Consider the following 24779-nt stretch of genomic DNA (forward strand, 5'->3'; position numbering starts at 1 on the left):
TTTGCTATAGTACGGCATGCGGCGACACCTGGGGGTCAGAAGAGGTAACACGTCCTGGACCAATCCCACATCTACCAACATAAATCGGCGATTTTAAAATCCTAGGCAACACGGAATCGTAGTTGAATGTAACCAGAGATCATCTAGTCCAGCCCTCTGCTCAGTACAGGATCTGCCTAAAGCAGTGGTTCTCAGCCTTCCTAATGCCACCACCTTTTAATACAGATCCTCATGTTGTGGTGACCCCCCAACCATAAAATTAGCCAAGGGTTCTTTCACAGAGATTACACAAAAACTGACCAATAGCATGAAGATCCATTGTTCAGGATTGTATATCAATCAGTTTTTTCCTGGGGTTACTCAGTTCAGTTCTGCCTCTTGTCCCACCATGCCGATCTCGCTCTTTTCCGCTGCTCCAGGCAGACGCTATCTCGATCTACCCCGCAAGGCTGTTGTGTAGATGGCACCACCACCACCACCACCCCCCGGCCAAGCTCCTTGCTCTACCATGACCCCAAAGGGGTCCCGACCCCCGGATTGAGAACCGCTGGCCTAAAGCATCCCTGAAAAGCCACTACCTGAAGACTGCTGGTGAGGAGGGAACCTCTCAAGGCCACTGAATCTCATCAACCAAGCCTGACGACCAAATATAGATGAGTTAGATCTAGCGTATTTCCAATAGTCATTTATGGCTGTGGACGTTGGACGATCACAAAATCGGACAGGAATACATTCCTTTGAACTCTTGTGCTGGAGGGGGCTTCTGCGGTCCCACGGATGGCAAAAATCACAAACAAGGAAATTACAGCACATAAAAAATGATGTTTCATTGGTCGGCAGAATCGTGAAACTCCGGCTCCCTTATTTTGGCCGTATCATGTGATCCAGCTCACTGGAAAAAGCCATTTTGCTGGATTCGTCAGTGGAAAGGGGATACCAGGCCGGCATAGGGCTTAGTGGCTGGACGTGATCAGGACGGACACTGGCCAGACAATTGCACTCAGAGGGAACCAGTGTGGGACTGGGGATTGTGGCCACTGGGCCAAGGGATCGGCAAGAGTTGGACATGACTGAACGGCTGACAACATTTTCAAATCCTTTTGGGGCTTCAATCAGTGTAATGCACCCACTACCTTTCCACAGTTATTGTGCATTGTGTCTCTAACTAGTTCTTCCCCAACCTCCTCTCTTCTTCTATAGAATGCTTGAGGAAATTGTTTCACTGTCTCTAAAAAATTCTGCTTGCACACGAACTTATACCTTGAATAAAATGTTATTGTTCTTTCATCCCATTGGACGGACCAGAACCAATGGGATGAAATTAATGCAAAAGAAATTACATCTCAACTTCCGGAAAAAGTTCCTGACAGTTAGATGTGTTCCTCAGTGGAACAGACTTCCTCGGGAGGTGGTGGGTTCTCCATCGTTGGAGATTTTTAAGCAGAGGCTGGAGAGCCACCTGACAGAGAGGCTGATTCTGTGAAGGCTCAAGGGGGTGGCAGGTGACAGTGGATGAGCGATAGGGTTGTGAGTGTCCTGCACAGTGCAGGGGGTTAGACTAGATGACCCAGGAGGTCCCTTCCAACTCTAAGATTCTATGACTCTATGATTCTGGTATTCGAAGGGGGCAGACCATCTTGGCCTCCTGGAAAAGAGTTCTATCCCACAAAGGTAGAAGAATGAAGATTTTTTGCCTGTGCCTCAAACTTTTCGGCTGTCACAGAGTCCTGGGAATCAGCAGTGAGCCTTCTGGGAAATTCTTTATGGAGTTCTCTAGGATTTTAAGGGTTAATCTTAAAGGTACCACCAGACATGAGCTTTGTTCTGCTGCTTCAGACCCACATGCAAAACCCGCCTCCCCTCTTTGAAAAGACAAATATAACTACTATTTATTTTTTTAAAAGAAATTTGTGCAATGGGTTTTACAGAGCATTCATAATCAAAACAAGGGGATTGGAAAGGAAAGCATGAAAAACAGGAGAGGAACTGCCGACATTTTCCAACTTAAATAATGCAGAACCACGTGGGCCTGATTCTCCACGAAACTTCGTACACTCTAGCAGAAGCTCAAGGACATGAGGACGAAAATATCATTCTTTGGGATGCTGCCTGTGACATGATTGTCTAGATGCTCAAGAGATTAAGGGGTATGGGGGTCCCGTGAAGTTAAACATTTGCTTTCAGGATTTCGCGTGAACATTTGCAGTCAAAGAAACAAACACTCTTGCCTCGTCTCAAACAGCTGCACTCGCTCTAGAGAGGAAAAGTCACAAGTTTAGATCGGAACAGCCGTGGTGCCGAACTCGAGTTCAGGTCTAACTTCCCTACATCCAGCGAGTGACCTTGGCGGGCCATTTAGAGGTCAGCACCCATCAGGACCAGAATCTGCCAGTTCCAGAATACCGGGGAGCCAACCCCACTCCCCAGCGGAGAGATAAAAGATAGCAATCAAATGCTGGTCATAAATCGACATCTGCTCACGGACAATTATTCTGGCGCGAAAACATTGGCTGAAAAGCTGTTCGGCAGCCAATACTGGCTGGCGTTCCCTTTCGACATGCAAGCATTAGCAAAGCTGAGAAGAACAGGGGCAACGAAGGCTCAGGGACGCCAATGTACTACTGGGACACGAGGCCCGGGCTAGGAAGGCTACCGACTCGGAGCGTGCACAGAAGCCCCCGAGGGGCTCGCCAGGCTCCCCTTGTCCCAGTCCGCACGATTCCGAGGCAGCTGCGTGGCCGATCCCCGCAAGCTGGTGACGTCCGCATGATCCTTGGACGAGAGCAAGTTGGATTTACTGAGGGACAGGTCTTGGGGCTCAGCAGATTCGGATGCCGATACGCTGGATGCCTCTGACCGGCCATCTTCCAGAAGGGAACGAGAGGTGGAATCCCTAGCTAGGGGAGCTTTGGGCTCGAACCCAAGCCCTGGCAAGCCTTGGCCCAACTTCTGCAAGTTGCTTCCCGGCTGCGTCAGCAGGCTCTGCGTGCCAGATTTGTGTCCCTGGATGACGCTCACCTGAGAATTCAAGGCGGCTCTTGTAAGAGGGGCAACAACGTGGCCGCTAGCCGTAGATGGGCCTGATCCACCGGTGTCCCTGGGGGGCGATTCCTTGGCGTCTCCTGCAGGAGGCGATTCCACTCCTGAACCCTCTTTCTTGGCACCCGGATGGGTGGAGGGGGACAAAGGGTGATCTCCGTAGCCCACCGTGACCACAATGATTTCAGAGTCTTCCTTGGTGTCGGAGGCCTCCTCCGCAGCGACGGCTTTTTCCGGCAGGCAGGGGTCCAGCTCGTCCGGCTTCTTCCGGGGCCGCCCGCGTTTCCTCTTCATCATCACGGTGTCCGTGGACAACTCCGCCGGCCGCTTGGTAGGAGCTTTGGATTTCAGGGGGTCCGGAAGAGTCCATTTCGGCTCGCTATTGGTCGAACCTCCGCTACTGGGCGCATTTTTGGGCTTGGCTGGGATTTCGGGCGCCGGGGGTACCGTCACGCCGGGGAGAATCATGTTGATGACCGGCACGGCGCTCTGTTGACTGACCACTGTCCCGGGGCCGTTCACGGCCGGCGCCAAGTTCAGGGGCAGTGAGGATGAAGTGGGGCCCACGGACAGGGCCATCTTGACCGTGCCGGCCACGGGGGCCGCCACGAGCTTGGGTGCCAAGACTGGGGAGGAGGAGTGGATGGCTGCCACCCCAGGGGACACCACTAGCCGCTCGACGGGCTGAATTCGGGGCAAGAGCAGGGGGAGGCGAGCCATCAGGGCGCTCACTTGGGGGGCGCTGGCCGGCTTGGCTAGGGCTTCCGTGGGTTTCTTGGCCTCGCTCCGCGACGGGGCCGTCGGCGGCTTGGAGGGATTCTCTTTCTTGGCCTGAAACGCATAGAAGACAGGAAAGGGAAGGAGAAAGGCAGACACAACAGCCCCAGGGCTGACCGTCAGGGCTAGACACACTTGTAGCTGCAGGAAACAGACAGAGCCAGGAAGTCTCAATCTAAAATCAAGATGGCACCCCTATGGCCATTCTCATCATCCTGACCTCTATGACAGCGGTCCCCTTCTTCTGGTTGGGAACCGCCTCCAGGGATGGGGGAGAGCCAGCGGCCCGGCTGCCGCAGTTGCTCATTAACGCGCATGCTCAATTGCTGTGCATGCGCGTTTTGGCCACCAGGTGGCGATAACACACATGCGCAGAGTTGTCGCGCATGCGCGTTTTGGCCACCAGGGGCACAAACGCGCATGCGCGGCAGTTCCGCACGTGCGCGTTTGCGTCGCTCGCCGGCTGCCGTACCGGCCTCTTTCCCCTGCTCTCGCTGCAGGGGGGGGGGAGGCAGGCGCGGCCACTGGCGGCCCGGTATGATGGCCTTTGCGGCCCGCTACCGGGCCGCAGACCGGGGGTTGGGGACCCCTGCTCTATGAGTCTTTCATAACTGAAGAAAGAATCCACGCCGTTCTGATCCTTGCCCACCTGCCCTCGCTCGCCTGCATGGAGGGGTCCCCAACCTGTCCGGGCCTGCGGGCACCTTGGGAAGCCAACTACCCAGTGGCTGCCGTGGAAGGAGAGCCAATCAGCAAGTCTCAGGGCGTGACGTCCTGCTGAAGGTAAGTTTTCTTTGGCCAGGCAGGAGTCGTGCACAGGAGGTCTTTGACAATTAACATGTCGCTTCAAAATGCCTGCACCCCAAAAGAGCACTACGCTGCACCAACCGGCTGGTGATCCCTGGCCCCAAAGAAGCACATGGGTCCTCAAGAAGGGACAGAGCCTTCTCTGTCCCAGCCCCCACCTGGTGGAACGAGCTCCCGGAAGAGATCAGGGCCCTGCCTGAACTTCCACAAATCTGCAGGGCCTGCAAAAGGGAGCTCTTCCGCCAGGCGTTTGCTTGAGGCCGACCAACTCAAGACATCTCCTGGTCCACCCCCCTCAGACACCCCCTCCATGACCAGAAGCAGCCTGACCTCTCTGGGGGCTTGTCTTCAGGTTTATTTGAGGCCACTGTTAGATTGCTGATACGTTATGACTGTATTATTTGCTAGACAGGTCTCTGTGTTCCCCCTGCAATGTTTTCTGTGAGCCGTACGGGAGGCCGGTATAAGAATCTAACCATAAATAAATCAACGCCTGAAGCTATTATAACTGTGATAATAATTCTACTCTTTGTTAAGAGATTATTTTCTACATATTGATTGACGTTCCTATTGACATAACAACAAATTGAATGTCCCTTCTGGTGAAACGCATTGGGACTTTTCGGACATTAAAGGACAGTCTACTGAATCTGGAGAAATCTACTGATTATATATTGTTATAATTTGGCCTTACTGGTATCTCAGTGCCCTATTACTTGCCTACTTTCGGCTACGATGGCAGCGGCTGACAAAATAATTAAAAAAAGAAAAACTTGCACAGCCAATCCTGCAGCCAACCAAAAAACCCAAAGGCCCTGCCCACTTTGTAAAAACACTTAGTGCCCCCCCAAAAAAGTGCTGGGGGATGTCAGGATTATCACTGGTGCCATGCTACGTATATTCCAGCATTACGTATATTCCAACATTAACGCAACTCCCAGAATCCTTCTCCGGCCTGTCTCCCCAGACCTTGTCATCTGACATTTAGGGGCCAGGCAAAAAAGACATCGCTTCTCACAAATTTGCACACGACAGCTGCATTGTATGAAGCAGCCTGGGGCCCTGACCCTTTTCCCCACCCCAAACGGCTGATCCTTCCGCTTTTCGGCTCTTCTCTCACCTGAGGCTGCGGTTTGGTGACGTTCTCCAGAGGTTCCGGCTCGTTTTTCTTTGTGCTTGGTGGCAGCCGTTTTTCCCTCGGGCTTTCTGCAGATTCTGCAACCGTAAAAGCAGGATCAGGAGAGCTTTCTCAGACCCGCGGAGGAGAGAGAAGCGAAAGACACAAGAGGAAAGGAGCTTGGAAGGGACGTGGACGGCTGCATCTAACGCTCAAGCCTACCCAGAGTCCAAAAAGTACCTGAATCAATGTTGATTCGGACACTTTATGGAAAAATCCGGCCCAAATTGTCCTTTCCCTGAAGTTAAACAGCCTGAGTCAGCTCTAGCTGAATCGCCAAACTGTGATTGGGGCGCAATTTGGCCATGTGGAGATCAGGCGGTTCCGAGGGACCAAATTTCTCCTTTTCCAGCTCTTCCGGGGTCTGGGGGGGGGCAGTGGCCTGAGCGACAGGCACCAAATTTGCAGCCTAGCTGTGCGACCCTCGTTTCAAAAGAACCTCCCAGTTTTACAATGACTGGACCAGACAGGTGGCTGGTCTGATCCAAAATGGCCAGACTTCTCTTCTTAATTTAGATCTGAGTCTAGTGCGGCCTTAGAGACCAACACAATTTTCGGGGCACAAGTTTTCAAAAATTTGAACCCCCAAAATCTTGAATCTCGCTGTTCGACTGCAGGTCGAAAGTAGTCTGAATTTAGTTCTTGTCCACAACCCAATTTCAGATTCAAGACAAGGTCTTTGCAGTCCCCAATGCAACCTTTCCCAATTTTTCTTACCAGTGAGAAACATTCCTCAGGTTTTGAGAACGCCCAGTGGTGCAATCGTGCAGTCAGGAAACTTAGCTGTGAACATACGTCCCTGCGGCCCCTCCCCTTCCCACTGCCTCTAGGCCAGGGGTAGTCAACCTGGGGTCCTCCAGATGTCCATGGACTACAATTCCCATGAGCCCCTGCCAGCAGTCCATGGACATCTGGAGGACCGCAGGTTAACTACCCCTGCTCTAGGCCCATCATTGGCCATAGGGGGGGGCAGAAGGGTTGACAGTGCCGTGGGGGGGGGGGGGCAGCGCCGGTGCCTGTGCATCAGTCGGCACACACACACAGGCGCAGAGCCACTGGCATCTCCCCTCCATCTCCCCGCACCACTGGCTGCTTCGGGCTGGAAAGTGCCCAACCCTAGTTGATATGACTATATAGGGTCATATAATCCCATACATGTTTATCAAATATTAAAGGTAAAGGTATCCCCTGTGCAAGCACTGAGTCATGTCTGACCCTTGGGGTGACGCCCTCCAGCGTTTTCTTGGCAGACTCAATACGGGGTGGTTTGCCAGTGCCTTCCCCAGTCGTTACCGTTTACCCCCCAGCAAGCAAGCTGGGTAATCATTTTACCAACCTCGGAAGGATGGAAGGCTGAGTCAACCTTGAGCCGGCTGCTGGGATCGAACTCCCAGCCTCATGGGCAGAGCTTTCAGACTGCATGTCTGCTGCCTTACCACTCTGCGCCACAAGAGGCTCTAATATCAAATAGTAGAAGTATATAAAAAATTAACTCCTACCCATTTGGGAAACCTTTCCAGGGCCGTCAACGAGTCATGAAACCCTGGTTGGGTAAGCCTGCCCTGATGCTTTGCTGAATTACATGGTCTGTTTTTAAAAAAAACGTCTCTCGAATTCCTTCAATAAAGCTTGTTTTCCCCCCAGTACTGCTTGGTTAGGTTGGGCTGGGTGTGACCCAACAGGGCTTCTCTTTCAAGGCTCCACTAGGCGCCCGGAGGCCTGAGTGGGGGGGGGGGGTAGGCTTTGCCCACCTGAGACCACCATCGCCATGACCAGATCGGCGTGGGCCGAGCGGGGGTTGATGATGTGCTGCTGGATGAGGAACTGGGCCACCTCCACGATGTTGCTGAATGTCCGCTTGAGGATCTTCTCGGCCCAGTCGCAGGTGAGAGCACAGGCCGCCTCCGTCACTTCATTGTTGTACGTCTGCACAAGGTCTGTCCGGTCCGTCTGTGTGACACAGAGAGCCAGGAGGGCCGTCCTGACGGTCAACATGTTGGACTAGAGCAAGGGTCCCCAAACTTTTAGCACCTGAGGGCAGCTTTGGAATTCTGACAGAAGGCGGTGGGCGCAAAAGCAAAATGGCCGACACAGGAAGCAGAGCCCACCACAAAATGGCGGTCGCAAGAGGCGGGGCCACATACACATGTGCAGGGGGAAAATGTTTTTAGAAAAATTTTCTAAAAATAGAGAAGTGGAAAGAGAAGTGGAGGAGTAGAGCATCGCAGACGCGATGCCTCCAGAAGCCAGGAACAAATGCGGGCAGAGTAGCAAACCAGGCAGCCACGGAAGGTGGTAGCTGTAGGGATTGGCCCAATCAGGGTGTGGCTGTTGTGACCAGACACTCGTCATGGGCTGGACACTCTCCACCCTCTGGCCAGTTTCCTAAATATTAAGAGGAACCCATGAATACGATGTAAACTGCTCTGAGCTGATAGGCCATGAGCAGCAGCCAAGAAACCTAATAATAAAGAAAGAATAAAAAATAAATAAATATTTTGCAGCTTTGTTGCTCCTGTTTTCTGTTTTCCTTTCCTACTCCTTTCTCCCCCATCTCTAGCCTACTGAACCTGAACAAATTCAGAGCTTCCAAAAAAATATCTCTGACCTGAATACTTCTCCAAAATTGGAATCCAGGCCTTTTCGGAAATCCCGAGATTTTTTGGGATGCAAGAGATCCAAACTGGATAAAAGGGGGGGGGGAGGGGGGAAGAGTTTCATACCCCTAGGCCTAGAGAATACAGATTTCGAGGGACCAGAATTCTTAATTCAGCGTAAAGCAGTTATGGTTCCTTTTTAGGTGCATCGATGCGGCTTACCGACTCCGTTTCTTTAAGGTCTAGGCTGGGCAGAGGAGGCATGTGGACCACAGTCTTTCGCCGAATCCCGCTGTAGCAGTACGTGGAAGGAGTTAAGGATATCATCCGGACCCAAATATTCCTTAATCTGATTACGGGCTCCGAAAACCAAGCTCAGGCAACGACGAGAGAGATTTTCACATCTTCATTCCCTTCTCAGACTCAGAGAACCTTTATTGGCATACATGTTCCCTTCTCAGGGACATGCCAAGCCCCCCTCCCCCCTCCCCCGCCCCAATTCACTATTCAAAAACTTGCTCTCCAGTATTTTTGAACATACAGGCAGCTTTGGAGTTCTGACGCCATGTGCTGGGAACAGCCACAAAAGGGCTGCCAGTGAAGGAGAAGAGTGCAGGTGGTTTGGCCATTGCAACCCTGAGTTTATAGAATCCTAGAGTGGGAAGGAACCCTAAAGGCCATCTAGTCCCACCCCCTGCTCAGTGCAGGATCAGCCTCCAGCATTCAGGAGAAGGATCTGTCCAGCCACTGCTTGAAGACGGCCAGTGAGGGGGAGCTCCCCACCTCCTTAGGCAGCCCCTTCCACTGCTGAACTAGACTCCTAGAATCCTAGAGTGGGAAGGGGCCACGCAGGACATCTAGTCTCACCCCCTGCTTAGTGCAGGATCAGCCTCCAGCATCCAGGAGAAGGATCTGTCCAGCCACTGCTTGAAGACAGCCAGTGAGGGGGAGCTCCCCACCTCCTTAGGCAGCCCCTTCCACTGCTGAACTAGACTCCTAGAATCCTAGAGTGGGAAGGGGCCACGCAGGACATCTAGTCTCACCCCCTGCTTAGTGCAGGATCAGCCTCCAGCATCCAGGAGAAGGATCTGTCCAGCCGCTGCTTGAAGACGGCCAGTGAGGGGGAGCTCCCCACCTCCTTGGGCAGCCCCTTCCACTGCTGAACTAGACTCCTAGAATCCTAGAGTGGGAAGGGGCAATGCAGGCCATCTAGTCCCACCCCCTGCTCAGTGCAGGGTCAGCCTCCAGCATCCAGGAGAAGGATCTGTCCAGCCGCTGCTTGAAGACCGCCAGTGAGGAGGAGCTCGCCACCTCCTTAGGCAGCCCCTTCCACGGCTGAACTAGACTCCTAGAATCCTAGAGTGGGAAGGGGCCACGCAGGACATCTAGTCTCACCCCCTGCTTAGTGCAGGATCAGCCTCCAGCATCCAGGAGAAGGATCTGTCCAGCCACTGCTTGAAGACGGCCAGTGAGGGGGAGCTCCCCAACTCCTTAGGCAGCCCCTTCCACTGCTGAACTAGACTCCTAGAATCCTAGAGTGGGAAGGGGCCACGCAGGACATCTAGTCTCACCCCCTGCTTAGTGCAGGATCAGCCTCCAGCATCCAGGAGAAGGATCTGTCCAGCCACTGCTTGAAGACGGCCAGTGAGGGGGAGCTCCCCACCTCCTTAGGCAGCCCCTTCCACTGCTGAACTAGACTCCTAGAATCCTAGAGTGGGAAGGGGCCACGCAGGACATCTAGTCTCACCCCCTGCTTAGTGCAGGATCAGCCTCCAGCATCCAGGAGAAGGATCTGTCCAGCCACTGCTTGAAGACGGCCAGTGAGGGGGAGCTCCCCAACTCCTTAGGCAGCCCCTTCCACTGCTGAACTAGACTCCTAGAATCCTAGAGGGGGTGGGGCCACGCAGGACATCTAGTCTCACCCCCTGCTTAGTGCAGGATCAGCCTCCAGCATCCAGGAGAAGGATCTGTCCAGCCACTGCTTGAAGACGGCCAGTGAGGGGGAGCTCCCCACCTCCTTAGGCAGCCCCTTCCACTGCTGAACTAGACTCCTAGAATCCTAGAGTGGGAAGGGGCCACGCAGGACATCTAGTCTCACCCCCTGCTTAGTGCAGGATCAGCCTCCAGCATCCAGGAGAAGGATCTGTCCAGCCACTGCTTGAAGACAGCCAGTGAGGGGGAGCTCCCCACCTCCTTAGGCAGCCCCTTCCACTGCTGAACTAGACTCCTAGAATCCTAGAGTGGGAAGGGGCCACGCAGGACATCTAGTCTCACCCCCTGCTTAGTGCAGGATCAGCCTCCAGCATCCAGGAGAAGGATCTGTCCAGCCGCTGCTTGAAGACGGCCAGTGAGGGGGAGCTCCCCACCTCCTTAGGCAGCCCATTCCACGGCTGAACTAGACTCCTAGAATCCTAGAGTGGGAAGGGGCCATGAAGGCCATCTAGTCCCACCCCCTGCTCAGTGCAGGATCAGCCTCAAGCATCCAGGAGAAGGATCTGTCCAGCCGCTGCTTGAGGACGGCCAGTGAGGGGGAACTCCCCACCTCCTTAGGCAGCCCCTTCCACTGCTGAACTAGACTCCTAGAATCCTAGAGTGGGAAGGGGCCACGCAGGACATCTAGTCTCACCCCCTGCTCAGTGCAGGATCAGCCTCAAGCATCCAGGAGAAGGATCTGTCCAGCCGCTGCTTGAAGACGGCCAGTGAGGGGGAGCTCCCCACCTCCTTAGGCAGCCCATTCCACGGCTGAACTAGACTCCTAGAATCCTAGAGTGGGAAGGGGCCATGAAGGCCATCTAGTCCCATCCCCTGCTCAGTGCAGGATCAGCCTCAAGCATCCAGGAGAAGGATCTGTCCAGCCGCTGCTTGAGGACGGCCAGTGAGGGGGAGCTCCCCACCTCCTTAGGCAGCCCCTTCCACTGCTGAACTAGACTCCTAGAATCCTAGAGTGGGAAGGGGCCACGCAGGACATCTAGTCTCACCCCCTGCTCAGTGCAGGATCAGCCTCAAGCATCCAGGAGAAGGATCTGTCCAGCCGCTGCTTGAAGACGGCCAGTGAGGGGGAGCTCCCCACCTCCTTAGGCAGCCCATTCCACGGCTGAACTAGACTCCTAGAATCCTAGAGTGGGAAGGGGCCATGAAGGCCATCTAGTCCCATCCCCTGCTCAGTGCAGGATCAGCCTCCAGCATCCAGGAGAAGGATCTGTCCAGCCACTGCTTGAAGACAGCCAGTGAGGGGGAGCTCCCCACCTCCTTAGGCAGCCCCTTCCACTGCTGAACTAGACTCCTAGAATCCTAGAGTGGGAAGGGGCCACGTAGGACATCTAGTCTCACCCCCTGCTTAGTGCAGGATCAGCCTCCAGCATCCAGGAGAAGGATCTGTCCAGCCGCTGCTTGAAGACGGCCAGTGAGGGGGAGCTCCCCACCTCCTTAGGCAGCCCCTTCCACTGCTGAACTAGACTCCTAGAATCCTAAAGTGGGAAGGGGCCATAAAGGCCATCTAGTCCAACTCCTGCTCAGTGCAGGATCAGCCTCCAGCATCCAGGAGAAGGATCTGTCCAGCCGCTGCTTGAAGACGGCCAGTGAGGGGGAGCTCCCCACCTCCTTAGGCAGCCCCTTCCACTGCTGAACTAGACTCCTAGAATCCCAGAGTGGGAAGGGGCCACAGAGGCCATCTAATGCCACCCCCTGCTCAGTGCAGGATCAGCCTCCAGCATCCAGGAGAAGGATCTGTCCAGCCGCTCCTCGAAGACGGCCAGTGAGGGGGAGCTCCCCACCACCCTGATTCCACTGCTGAACTACTCTGCCTGTGAAAACTTTTTTCCCCAATATCTTTTCCGTGGTCATCTCCTGTCCCTTAGATTCTAAGACATGATGAGATCAAGCTAGCCTGAGCTATCCTGAGTAGACACATTTGCCAGTACTGGAGGTGTGTGTGTGTGAGTGTGTGTGTCAACAGCCGTGTGACTTTTGGCTTGAATCGTACTTACAATTTTCCAGGTGTTCCTAACTAAGGAGAGGGAGGCTGACCCAAAAGCTTCCCCCATCCAGAAAGAGGATCAGACAAGAGTCCCAATCTAGTAAGCATCCCATTTCAGCTGTCCCGACCCTCCACGTTTCATCCCGACTCTTCCGCTCCCCTGCTGACTTGATTTCAAGCACGGAAAGGATATTTCGATTGCCCACGGCCGCCCAGCCTTCTCGCTTTGATGTTCGGGAAGATCTCCCGGATGATCTTGCCGAAATTCGCTGCGCTCAGAGAGCGACTGCAAAGGTTATCGCAGTACCTCCTGAAGTGGGGGGGAGGGGCAAAAAATAGCCTGTGGGCACATCTGGAATTCTGACACAGCACAGTGGGCGCAGCCCCAAAATGGCTGCCACTGGAGGCGGAGCCAGACACATAATGGCTGCCACAGCTCACGTTCAGTTAGATTATTGTTTCCTGTGGCAAGGTGGCAGCTGCTGCCATAGCAACGGCTTTCAAAACCTACGCAGCTGATTAAATTTGCAATGGCCAGTCAGACATCCCGCAGGGCAACAGCCCTACCTGGCCCCGCCCCCTTCCTGAAAACATTTGATGACAGCCACCATGTTGGCCATGACGGGGACCTCTGCCATACCCGAAGAGCACAGAGAGAATGGGACTGAATTCCCCTCTCCCCCAATGAACCCGTGAGCGGAACGGAAAAGACCCCGGTGAATGCCCACCCTCTCCCCCAACATGCTCACTTGTAGGCATCGTACACATCCTGTTTTGGCAAGCAGGTGTCCGGGTACTCCTCCAAGTGATTCCGGATCCACGTGCAGGCGTGCATGTGTTCCACCGAGCTCAGGGACGCGAGATCCAGGCTGTAAGCAAGAGGAGGGGGTTACTGGGTTGGGGCTGTGGAGCCATGCGTCTAATTACATTCATGCCCACCACGGCAGATGGCATCTCTGCACACGGTGCCACAACATTTACAAACCGCACTCCTGCGTCAAACATTCGAGGCTGTCTTTAAAACTAATGGCGTATCTCTGGGTCAACCAGCATGAGCCCTCTGCACCCTTGCGACAACTAGTCACCTCTAGACTAGACGTCTGTAACTTGCTCTACGCAGGCCTGCCCTTAACCTTGATCTGGAAACTGCAACTGGTCCAGAACGCCGTGGCCGGGGTCCTCATAGCGACACCATGGCGGTCCCACATTCGGTGACAGTAGATGAGTGATAGGGATGTGAGTGTCCTGCATAGTGCAGGGGGTTGGACTAGATGACCCATGAGGTCCCTTTATTCTATGATTCTATGCAAACTTTCCAGCTGGAGTCCATTACTTACTTTTTCTCTCCGGAACTCAGACCAGAAGGCAGCTGCAAGTAGAGGTAAAGCTTGGCATAATCCGAAAACTTCTGGACGTCTTGCTGCGATGGGGAAAGGAAGAAAAAATCACAGGATATTTTCTCCTTTTTGCTTTGCACTTAAGAGCAGAGGGCCTTGTGCGCCTCTTGGCCCCAAAATCTAGAATTCAGGGGTAGCCAAACTGTGGCTCTCCAGATGTCCATGAACTACAATTCCCACGAGCCCCTGCCAGCACACGCAATGCCATACATGTGCTGGCAAGGGCTTGTGTGAATTGTAGTCCATGGACATCTGAAGAGCCACAGCTTGGCCACCCCACTCTGCCTGGGGTAGTGATGCTCTGTCTCGTGGGGGGCAAGAGTCGTGGGAGGGCTTCTGGAGTCGTGGCCCCACTGGGGGACCTCCTGGTGGCCCCTGGATTTTGGCCCCTGTGTGACACAGAGTGTTGGACTGGATGGGCCCCTGTCCTGACCCAACACGGCTTCTCTGATGTTCTTATGTCTGGGGCAGCGATGCTTGGTCTTCTTGGTGCTTGGGGGGCAGGAGTGGGAGGGCTTCTGGAGGTCTCGCCCCGCTGGTGGACCTCCTGACATCGCCTGCATTTGGGGCACTATTATTACAATATTATTATTATTATTATTTATTGTCTGACATGCGCATAGTACGGAGCTCCACGGAACCAACTCACCAGTATGCAGTCAACTTTGCTCTGGACGGCTTTCCTGTTTAGGACAAGAGAAGAAAAGGGCTTCGTTACTCTCTTGGGTATTTTGACTCTTCCGTCTTTACACTGAGCTTCCGTTTGGACCCTCTTTGCTTCCCCCCAGGGGATGCTCTGGTCTCCCTCCCACCGTCCCTCTCCAGCTGCCCGCCAATGTTTCAAAGGAAGGCAAGGTGCAGACCCCGGACCTGAACCCGGGCCTTACGAGATGGCGCCTTTCAGCTTGTGCAGCAATGTGCTGGGCTCCACGGCGGCGCCCTGAGAATCCACCTCCAGGGTTTCGCTTCCGTTCTCTGCGATCTCGACCAAGAGCTCGTTGTCGTCTGCCATGGCATCGGGCGTCCTGCTGCAGGAAGAGAAACAAGAACAGCCTGGTCAGGCCACAGAACATCCATGGGAGGCAGGTAGAGGCCCAGAGCTTAGACCAGGGGTAGTCAAACTGCGGCCCTCCAGATGTCCATGGACTACAATTCCCATGAGCCCCTGCCAGCGTTCGCTGGCAGGGGCTCATGGGAATTGTGGTCCATGGACATCTGGAGGGCCGCAGTTTGACTACCCCTGGCTTAGACCCTTAGCTCCAAATGTTTGCGAAAACAATCCACGCTGAGTTCCGAAAGATACGGCGGGATATATATCCCAGAATCCATAAATAAACTTCCGACACGAAATTAATTTTCACGCCTGTTTCATTAGCTGCCCCGTGGGCTGCTTCCGTCAAAAGACAGGGGCCTAAATATTTTAATAAACGCTTAAGAAGTAAATGCTTGATTGATTAAAATAAATATTGATTCAAATAAATATTTTAATAAATGTTTAATAAATAAAATGACAGCTGCAGGAAGCAGGGACCTTTCTGCTGCAGGCCCCCGTAGCCCTGGAACAACCTTGCCTAAGCAAATTAACACCTGCTGAAAAAATAGGATACGATTTCCAAAGCCTGCTGAAGAAATTGGGCAGGATCCCACAGACGCATCCCATGAATGGCAACATTTTCTACCTGCTCAAGGAGCGCTCCCCTTACACATGAGGAATAAGCCAGGGGAATGCACCACACATACCCAGATTAGTTTTTTGGCTTCTGCAATGAATCTCAGTTTGCATTCTGGGTCTCAACCTGTTGATCCTGTTTTGATTTGCGGAGAATTTTTAGACACTGTTTGATAATTTAACTGACTGCCCTTGGCAATGAAAATAAATACGTAAGTATCTAAAAGGCAAAACCTCCTCCCTGTGACTCCTGTTGTAGATTGGCACTCTGTACATGCTCAGAAGCCATCGGTTGGTCACAGATCTTCCAGATGCTGGAGATTTGAACAATGAACTCCTTGGGTTGGGAATGCTCCCCCCTTCTCCCCCCCCCCCAATTATTCTGGAAAACATCACGGTACATTGAGAAAATCGGAATCACATAACAACCAATAATAATGCTGCTAAAACTTATTTTAAAGCTTCTGCGGATCCCTGAATAATAAGCCCCAAATTCTCCTTAGGTTGCCAACTTCCTTTATCTAGCCAAGCTCCTGTGCCTTTTAAGAGCCCTTTGGCTCCTGAACTTCTGCAGAATGTCATGCGATCTCTTATTTATCACATGGCATTATTATAAACTTAAAAAAAAATCCTGCCAGGCTGCCTACAAACTGGACAGAGGCCAGAAAGCCTTTCTCCCTCATCCTCTGACCAGGGCAGGGGTAGTCAACCTGTGGTCCTCCAGATGTCCATGGACTACAATTCCCATGAGCCCCTGCCAGCAAACACAGGCAGGGGCTCATGGGAATTGTAGTCCATGAACATCTGGAGGACCACAGGTTGACTACCCCTGGACCAGGGGATGGGAGGAATTCCGCACTGATGTATCACAGTAGCTCACTGAGACAACCTCACATGCTCAGCCTGTCCTACCCTGCAGGGCTGTTTGGTGAGGATAAGAAAAAGAGACACTTAGGCTCCGCACTGGAGGAGGAAGGGGAGTCTAAATGAAGAGATGAAATCCTTTTTCTCTGCCCTGCATTGCAGTCCCCTCCTCTATCCTTGCAACCTTAAATAAATAAATAGTCATTGGGCTCTTTGTTTACGGCTCAATGGAAAAAACACTCACTTTCCAAGCGGCTTCCTTAAACCAGAGGGAAGAATACCAAAAAAGTATGTAAATTATACACATACAGAGGTGGCCAAACTGTGGCTCGCCAGAGGTCCATGGACTACAATAACCATGAGCCCCTGCAGGGTGCTCATGGTTATTGTAGTCCATGGACCTCTGGAGAGCCACAGTTTGCCCCCCCCCCCAATATCTCTGTATGTGTGTGTGTGTCTCTCCCCCTGTGCTGGCCAGTTCCTCTTTGAAAGCTGCTCAGGTTGCCTAGCTCTGTTCTTGCAGCTTCTGCTGGCAGGGGCTCATGGTTATTGTAGTCCATGGACCTCTGGAGAACCACAATTTGCCCCCTCCAATATCTCTGTATGTGTGTGTCTCTCTCTCCCCCTGTGCTGGCCAGTTCCTCTTTGAAAGCTGCTCAGGTTCTCTAGCTCTGTTCTTGCAGCTTCTGCTGGCAGGGGCTCATGGTTATTGTAGTCCATGGACCTCTGGAGAGCCACGGTTTGGCCACCGCTGCACTATAACCTCTCTGTGTGCGTCTCTCTCTCTCTCTCCCTGAGTTGGCCAGTTCCTCTTTGCAAGCTGCTCAGGTTCCCTACCTCTGTTCTTGCAGCTTTTGCTGGCAGGGGCTCATGGTTATTGTAGTCCATGGACCTCTGGAGATCCACGGTTTGGCCACCGCTGCATCAAAACCTCTCTGTGTGCGTCTCTCTCTCTCCCTGAGTTGGCCAGTTCCTCTTTGCAAGCTGCTCAGGTTCCCTAGCTCTGTCCTTGCAGCTTCTGCTGGCAGGGGCTCATGGTTATTGTAGTCCATGGACCTCTGGAGAGCCACGGTTTGGCCACCGCTGCATTATAACCTCTGTGTGTGTGTCTCTCTCTCTCCCTGAGTTGGCCAGTTCCTCTTTGCAAGCTGCTCAGGTTCCCTAGCTCTGTTCTTGCAGCTTTTGCTGGCAGGGGCTCATGGTTATTGTAGTCCACGGACCTCTGGAGAGCCACGGTTTGGCCGCCGCTGCATCAAAACCTGTGTGTGTGTGTGTGTGTGTGTGTGTGTGTGTGTGTGTGTGTCTCTCCCTGAGTTGGCCAGTTCCTCTTTGCAAGCTGGTCAGGTTCCCTAGCTCTGTTCTTGCAGCTTCTGCCTAGTGGAGGGAGGTGGGGGCTAGTTCTTCAAATGCACCCCCCCACACACACACACAAAATCACACGCTCCTGCGTGGGACGTGGGTGCAAAAATTTAAAAAAATGCAAGCAACACCCTCGGGGCAGCACCCAAGCCCTGCCTGGTACAGGGAGGGAAATTCAAATCTCCGCCACCATCCCTGCAATGTCTGAACTGCAGTCTAAGGAAGGGGAGGGGGGGGGGAGGTATTTGTTTCCACGCATCCAACCCAATCAACAAGCAGGGGGTTTTGCAAAGCCTTTTCCCGCGCAGGATTAGAACCCAGGACTGTCTCCAAAAAATATATCTTTTTTCAAAGAACACGTTTGTCAAAGGTCTTTGCACCCGCCCGGGCTCAAATGCACTTCAGAGTGAGAGAGACAGAGAGAGAACTTCATTTCCTCCTTCTCCCCACTTTCCTTTTTTCTTAAGCAAAATTATAACAGATCCCCCAGCACCCCTCCTCCTCCTCCCCCCAAAAGACCCCAAATTATTGCTTTAGGTTGATTGCACAAGTAAAAGCTTACCTTAGCAAGAGTTTGGCTGCTCCTGTTTCTCAAATAGGGAGGGGAAAGGGGGGAAAAAATCTCCAAACCTCCAAGAGTTAACAGATCCCCGAAGGTAATCTTGCAATTCCTGGATCCAGCTGAGTGTTGATCGTTTGGGGTGATTTAGGGGGGGGATCCCGGTGCACGGGCGATATTGCCCTCCAAATTACAAAATAAAACAGAAAAAGAAAGTAATCTCACCAAAGGGGGGGCTTGTTTTCTAGTAGTTTTTTCCCCCTCTCCTCTGATTGGTCACTTTGCATTGGATCTGCCCGGATACTGTGCCGTTCTTTAATGCAAATGGCTGCAGAGTCTTTTTCCACCCGGATACAACCCCAGCTGGCCTTCTCATTGGCCGCGAGCATGGCGAAGTCTGCCTAGCAACACGTCCCTGATTGGTGACCAGTCTGCCAGTTTCGAAGCCGACCAGGAAGGGCGGGGGAGCGGGAAAGAGGGCAGCCGAGGCGAAGGGTCCTACCTTGCAGGGCTGCGAGGAACAGGGCTGGGGCTTTTCTAAAATCCTGGTCAAAAGGCCTGGGTATTAGGTCGCCGTTGTAAGATGAGGAAGGAAGGAAACTGGACTTTAATGCACAAGAATGGCAGAAAAAGCCCCTCAGAAGCCAACTGATTGCCAATCTCCAGGGAGCCCCTGGAGATCTCCAGGAATCACCAATAATTTCCAGACAATGAGAGAAATTCCTCTGGAGAAAATGGCAGTTTGGGAGGCTAGACTCTGCAGCACTATACTGTGCTGAGGTCTCTCCTGACCCACCCCCACCATTTCCAGAATCTGCCACCCCCAAAATGTCCAGGTATCTCCTAACCCTAAGCTGGCAAGTCAAAGGGTCAGGTCTTAGTTGCTGTAGGCCAGCATGCTGTTCCACCAACAGGCAACCAGAAGATAGGGTTGCTACCCTCCAGCATGTACATGCTTTAAAGGGGGGGGGGGGGAGTACAAATTACAATGTACAATGTACAACATGCAAGATACTGTTTACCGGGTCAAAAAGGGCAATGGACAGCTTCAAGCGGTGATTGGATCAAGAGCAAAAGCCCACGAGTGGTCCATAGCGCCCCAGAATAGAGGTATATATCTGTAATGGTAAAGGTATCCCCTGTGCAAGCACCGAGTCATGTCTGACCCTTGGGGTGACGCCCTCCAGCGTTTTCATGGCAGACTCAATACGGGGTGGTTTGCCAGTGCCTTCCCCAGTCATTACCGTTTATCCCCAAGCAGCAAGCTGGGTACTCATTTTACCGACCTCAAAAGGATGGAAGGCTGAGTCAACCTTGAGCCGGCTGCTGGGATTGAACTCCCAGCCTCATGGGCAAAGCTTTCAGACGGCTGCCTCACCACTCTGCGCCACAAGACGCTCTTATATATCTGTACCCAAGTATATATCTGCGGCAGTGATGCGCTCTCTTCTTGGTGCTTGGGGGGCTAGGGTGGGAGGGCTTCTGGAGTTCTGGCCCTGCTGGTGGACCTCCTGATGGCCCCTGGGTTTTGACCACTGTGTGACACAGAGTGTTGGCCTGGAGGGGCCACTGGCCTGATCCAACATGGCTTCTCTTATCTTCTTACGTCTTGGGCAGTGATGTTGTGTCTTCTTCGTACCTGGGAGGCAAAAGTGGGAGGGCTTCTAGAGTTGTCCCCACTGGTGGACCTCCATTTGGAATTTGACCATAAGATGACACCGACCTTTGAGATTCGATGGGCTATTGACCTGATCTCACAAGGCTTGAATTATATACTTTGGTCAGGGGTAGTGATGTTGTCTTCATGGTGCTCGAGGGCCACAGTGGGAGGGCTTCTGGAGTTCTGTCCCTGCTGGTGGACCTCTTGACGGCTTGTGGGCTTTGGCTCCTGTGTGACACAGAGTCTTGGACGGGATGGGCCGTTGGTGTGATCCAACATGGCTTCTCTTATATCCTCATGTCTGGAGTAGTGATGCTCTGTCTTCTGAGAGCCAGGTCCCACAGGTAAACAGGACCCAGACCACGTATAGCCTTAAAGGCCAATACCAGAACCTTGAGCCTGACCCGGAAACAGACTGGTAACCAGTGCAGATGTCGAAACACCGGCTGAATATGGACCCTCCATGGTGTCGTAGTGAGGACCCTGGCAGCCTCATTCTGTACCAGCTGTAACTTCCAGATCAAAGACAAGGGCCGGCCCGCATAGAGCGGGTTTATATTGTTTATACTGTTCTATTGTTATATGGTTACAACTATTAGTTATTATTATTGTACGGTTATTCACATGTTATGGACTGTTTCATGTACTGTTATGTTCTTATGTAAACTGCCCTGAGCCTCCAGGAAGGGCGGTATATAAATATAAGAAATAAATAAAAATAAATAAATGATTGGAGATTGAAGATTAGATGATTGGAGGCAGGCTACTGTTGTCCCCATCCTCAAGAGAGGCTCGAAAAGTGGGCTAAACTGAATAAAATGAAGTTCAGTGTGACTCAGTAGCTAAAAAGGCAAATGGGATTTTGAGCTGTATCAAACAGAGTATCGTGTCCAGATCACGGCAGGTGATGGTACCGCTTTACTCTGCTCTGGTTCGGCCTCACTTGGAGTCCTGTGTTCAGTTTTGGGCACCCCAGTTGAAGAGGGATGTTGACAAGCTGGAGCGTGTCCAGAGGAGGGCAACAAAGATGGGGAGGGGTTTGGAGACCAAGACGTAGGAGGAAAGGTTGGGGGAGCCTAGAGAGGGGATTTGATAACCATCTTCAAGAATTTAAAAGGGTGCCATATAGGGGATGGAACAGAATTGTTCTCTCTTGCCCCGGAGGGACGGACCAGAACCAATGGGATGAAATTAGTTCAAAAGAAATTCCATCTAAACATCTGGAAGAAGTTATTTACAGAGTGGTTTCTCAGTGGAACAGGCTTCCTCGGGAGGTGGTAGGTTCTCCATCTTTGGAAATTTGTAAACAGAGGCTAGATAGCCATGGGACGGAGTGGCTGATTCAGTGAAGGCTCAAGGGGGTGGCAGGTGACAGCGGATGAGCGATAGGGATGTGAGTGACCTGCATAGTGCACGGGGTTGGACTAGATGACCCAGGATGGCCCTTCCAACTCTATGATTCTATGATTCTAAATTCTGTCTAAACCTCCAGAAGAAGTAATCCTACAAGCTAGGCTCCAGCAATATGTGGACCGCGAACTTCCAGAAATACAGGCAGGATTTCGAAGAGGCAGAGGAACTAGAGATCAAATTGCCAACATACGCTGGATCATGGAGAAAGCTAGGAAGTTCCAGAAGAACATCTACTTCTGCTTCATTAACTATGCTAAAGCCTTTGATTGTGTGGAGCACAACAAATTGTGGCAAATTCTTAAAGAGATGGGAATACCAGAGCATCTTATTTGGCTTTTGAGAAACTTATGTGCAGGTCAAGAAGTAACAGTGAGAACTGAACATGGAATCACTGATTGGTTCAGAATTGAGAAAGGAGTTCGGCAAGGCTGTATACTGTCGCCTTGCCTATTTAACTTGTATGCGGAGCACATCCTGAGAAAGGCAGGATTAGAGGGGTCACAAATTGGGATCAAGATTGCAGAGAGAAATATCAACAACCTCAGATATGCAGATGATACCACTCTAATGGCAGAAAGTGAAGAGGAACTAAAGAGCCTGTTGATGCGGGTGAAGGAGGAGAGTGCAAAAGTTGGCTTGAAACTCAACATAAAGAAAACGAAGATCATGGCATCCGGCCCTCTCAATTCCTGGCAAATAGATGGGGAAGAAATGGAGATAGTGACAGATTTTATTTTCCTGGGCTCCAAGATCACTGCAGATGGGGACTGCAGCAAAGAAATTAAAAGACGCTTGCTCCTGGAGAGGAAAGCTATGGCAAATCTAGACGGCATCTTAAAAAGCAGAGACATCACCCTGCCAACAAAAGTGCATTTAGTCAAGGCTATGGTCTTCCCAGTTGCAATGTATGGCTGCGAAGGTTGGACCATAAGGAAGGTCGAGCGTCAAAGAATTGAGGCTTTTGAACTCTGGTCCTGGAGAAGACTCTTGCGAGTCCCTTGGACTGCAAGGCGAACAAACCGGTCAGTCCTAGAGGAGATCAGCCCTGACTGCTCCTTAGAAGGCCAGATCCTGAAGATGAAACTCAAATACTTTGGCCACCTCATGAGAAGGAAGGACTCCCTGGAGAAGAGCCTAACGCGGGGAGCGATCGAGGGCAAAAGAAGAAGGGGACGACAGAGAATGAGGTGGCTGGATGGAGTCACTGAAGCAGTCGGTGCAAACTTAAATGGACTCCGGGGAATGGTAGAGGACAGGAAGGCCTGGAGGATCATTGTCCATGGGGTCGGGATGGGTCGGACACGACTTCGCACCTAACCACAACAACATCCGGAAGAAGTTCTTGACAGAGCGGTTTCTCAGTGGAACAGGCTTCCTCGGGAGGTGGTGGGTTCTCCATCTTTGGAGATTTTTAATCAGAGGCTGGAGAGCCATCTGGCGGAGAGGCTGATTCTATGAAGGTTCAAGGGGGTCGCAGGTGACAGTGGATGAGCGAGAGGGTTGGGAGTGTCCTGCATAGTGCAGGGGGTGGGACTAGATGACCCAGGAGGTCCCTTCCAACTTTTTGATTCTATGATTCAATGCCATCTGCCCTACTTTCTGGATGATATTTCTGTACTCCAATCTCTTTATCTTTATTTATGGCAATCCAGAGATTGAATAATTTACACATTATTATTTTAGTCTTCCCCCTTTATGGTGAACCTAGAAATAAGATGAGAATAATTCCCAGTGTTCCTGCTATGTCAGAATATGGTAAATTGATTTTCCTGCTTTCTGACGTTGATCCTTGTGCACTTGCTGCTAGGAAGCAAAATCTGACAAGAAAAAGTCCTAAATCCATGTGTTTGAATTTGGAAAATATGGATAGAATTCTATTTGTTTTAACATGTATGCTGGAAGCTGAATACTTCTTTGTCTGGACTTGGGAAACAATGGTAGAAACATAGATGCTTGTTGTTTGTGGTATTTTATGGGGTTTTTTCTTTTTATGGTTGTTTTTGGGCCTTTGGACAATCACATTAAATTTCACTATTATTACTACTTTTACAATTTTTTTTCCCTGCAGTAGGAGGTCTATTTTACTTTTTGCAGACGACATGGCCCTAATTTCCCTCACAAAAATTGGGATGCAAAGACTACTACAACAATTATCTGCCTACTACTTTTATTATAACTTACTATTACAGGTTTAAAATGGGTGTGATCGCGTTATAGCACTTTTCCTGAGTTTTAAGAGAAGCCATCTTACAGTCTTACACAGCAGTATTATGATGTTGTAATGTTATAGCTCTATTGATTAAAAAAATAAAATTCAGTACACTTTGGGGTGCAATCAACGGGGCAGAATGGTAGGTTTATGGGGAGCAACAAAAATATTTTTTAAAGTCTGACTTTCAGAATGGAGGGAGTGGGAGGAGGGGGGAGAAGGGAGGGATGATGCCGATAAGAAAAGGCTTGTTCCCAAACAACTCAAAATGGCGGGCGCAAGGAAAAACACAATTGCGTGCATTTCCACATTTGACAGCCCTAGATTAGACCCTATTAAAAGGTAAAGGTAAAGGTATCCCCTGTGCAAGCACCTGGTCATGTCTGACCCTTGGGGTGACGCCCTCTGGCGTTTTCATGGCAGACTCAATACGGGGTGGTTTGCCAGTGCCTTCCCCAGTCATTACCTTTTACCCCCCAGCAAGCTGGGTACTCATTTTACCCACCTCGGGAAGGATGGAAGGCTGAGTCAACCTTGAGCCGGCTGCTGGGATTGAACTCCCAGCCTCATGGGCAGACAGCTTCAGACAGCATGTCGCTGCCTTACCACTCTGCACCACAAGAGGCTCCTGTTAGTAGCCTAGGGATAGGTTTTTCTCTCTCTCTGATTGTCGATACTACAAACCATCCCATTTGTCTGTATTTGCTTGTATGAGTCTCAGGCAGAGGTCTTTCACATAACCTCCTGTCTGCTCCATCTACCAGGAAATGCACCTTCTACATGCCCAGCAGATGCTCTATGACTGAGCCATGAGATGTCATCTCATGGCAGTGGATTATAATTCTGATGCACAGCCTCATCTGCCTGGCTGCCTCATCTATCAGAAACAGAAGGACCCTTGAATGCTGAAGCTTACCTGACCTACAAGCCTGGGGCAGTGAGGGTCAGTGATGTCATACTGACGGATGTCGCCATGTGTGAAGTTGTTCACATACAGGAACCGATCATCCAAGGAAATGACAAGGCTGAAAGGAAAGGCTGGAGGAGGAGAAGGCGGGAATACTTATTGAGTGATTTTTTAATTTATATCCCACCCCTTCTCCGAAGACTCATGGCGGCTGACAATGAAACACATTCAAAGCTATAAAACCCCAATAACCCCTGCCCAAAATAAAATCCACAATTAACTCTGCAAGAATAGCAGCCCAAAAATATTCCCTATCTCCTGAGCAGACCACCCAGTGATGGGATGCAAAGGGGCCACATTGTGGAGGGG

At 51.6% G+C, this 24779-nt stretch overlaps 1 protein-coding gene across 1 annotated transcript; it reads right to left on the reverse strand.

The window, feature by feature from the left end:
- Positions 1-1863: 1863 nt before the first annotated feature.
- RFX5 (regulatory factor X5) lies at positions 1864-18502 on the reverse strand. The gene is made up of 10 exons (XM_077320286.1): positions 18225-18502; positions 14658-14798; positions 14420-14453; positions 13711-13793; positions 13123-13242; positions 12567-12683; positions 8620-8701; positions 7552-7750; positions 5744-5838; positions 1864-3870 (listed from the first exon to the last, which is right to left on the reverse strand). The coding sequence occupies exons 2-10, from the start codon at positions 14780-14782 to the stop codon at positions 2650-2652; spliced, it is 2076 nt and encodes a 691-aa protein (XP_077176401.1). The 5' UTR covers positions 14783-14798; positions 18225-18502; the 3' UTR covers positions 1864-2649.
- Between the last annotated feature and the right edge of the window lie 6277 nt (positions 18503-24779).

This window comes from Paroedura picta, chromosome 1, assembly GCF_049243985.1.
Source record: "Paroedura picta isolate Pp20150507F chromosome 1, Ppicta_v3.0, whole genome shotgun sequence".
NCBI classification, from domain to species: domain Eukaryota; kingdom Metazoa; phylum Chordata; class Lepidosauria; order Squamata; family Gekkonidae; genus Paroedura; species Paroedura picta.

Coding starts and splice junctions, on each gene's coding strand:
- RFX5 (XM_077320286.1), bottom strand. CDS start 14,782: ATGGCAGACGACAACGAGCTCTTGGTCGAGATCGCAGAGAACGGAAGC. Junction 14,454..14,657: donor AAGCTGAAAGGCGCCATCTC/GTAAGGCCCGGG, acceptor TGTCCTAAACAG/GAAAGCCGTCCAGAGCAAAG. Junction 8,702..12,566: donor GGCGGCCGTGGGCAATCGAA/ATATCCTTTCCG, acceptor AACTCCTTCCAC/GTACTGCTACAGCGGGATTC.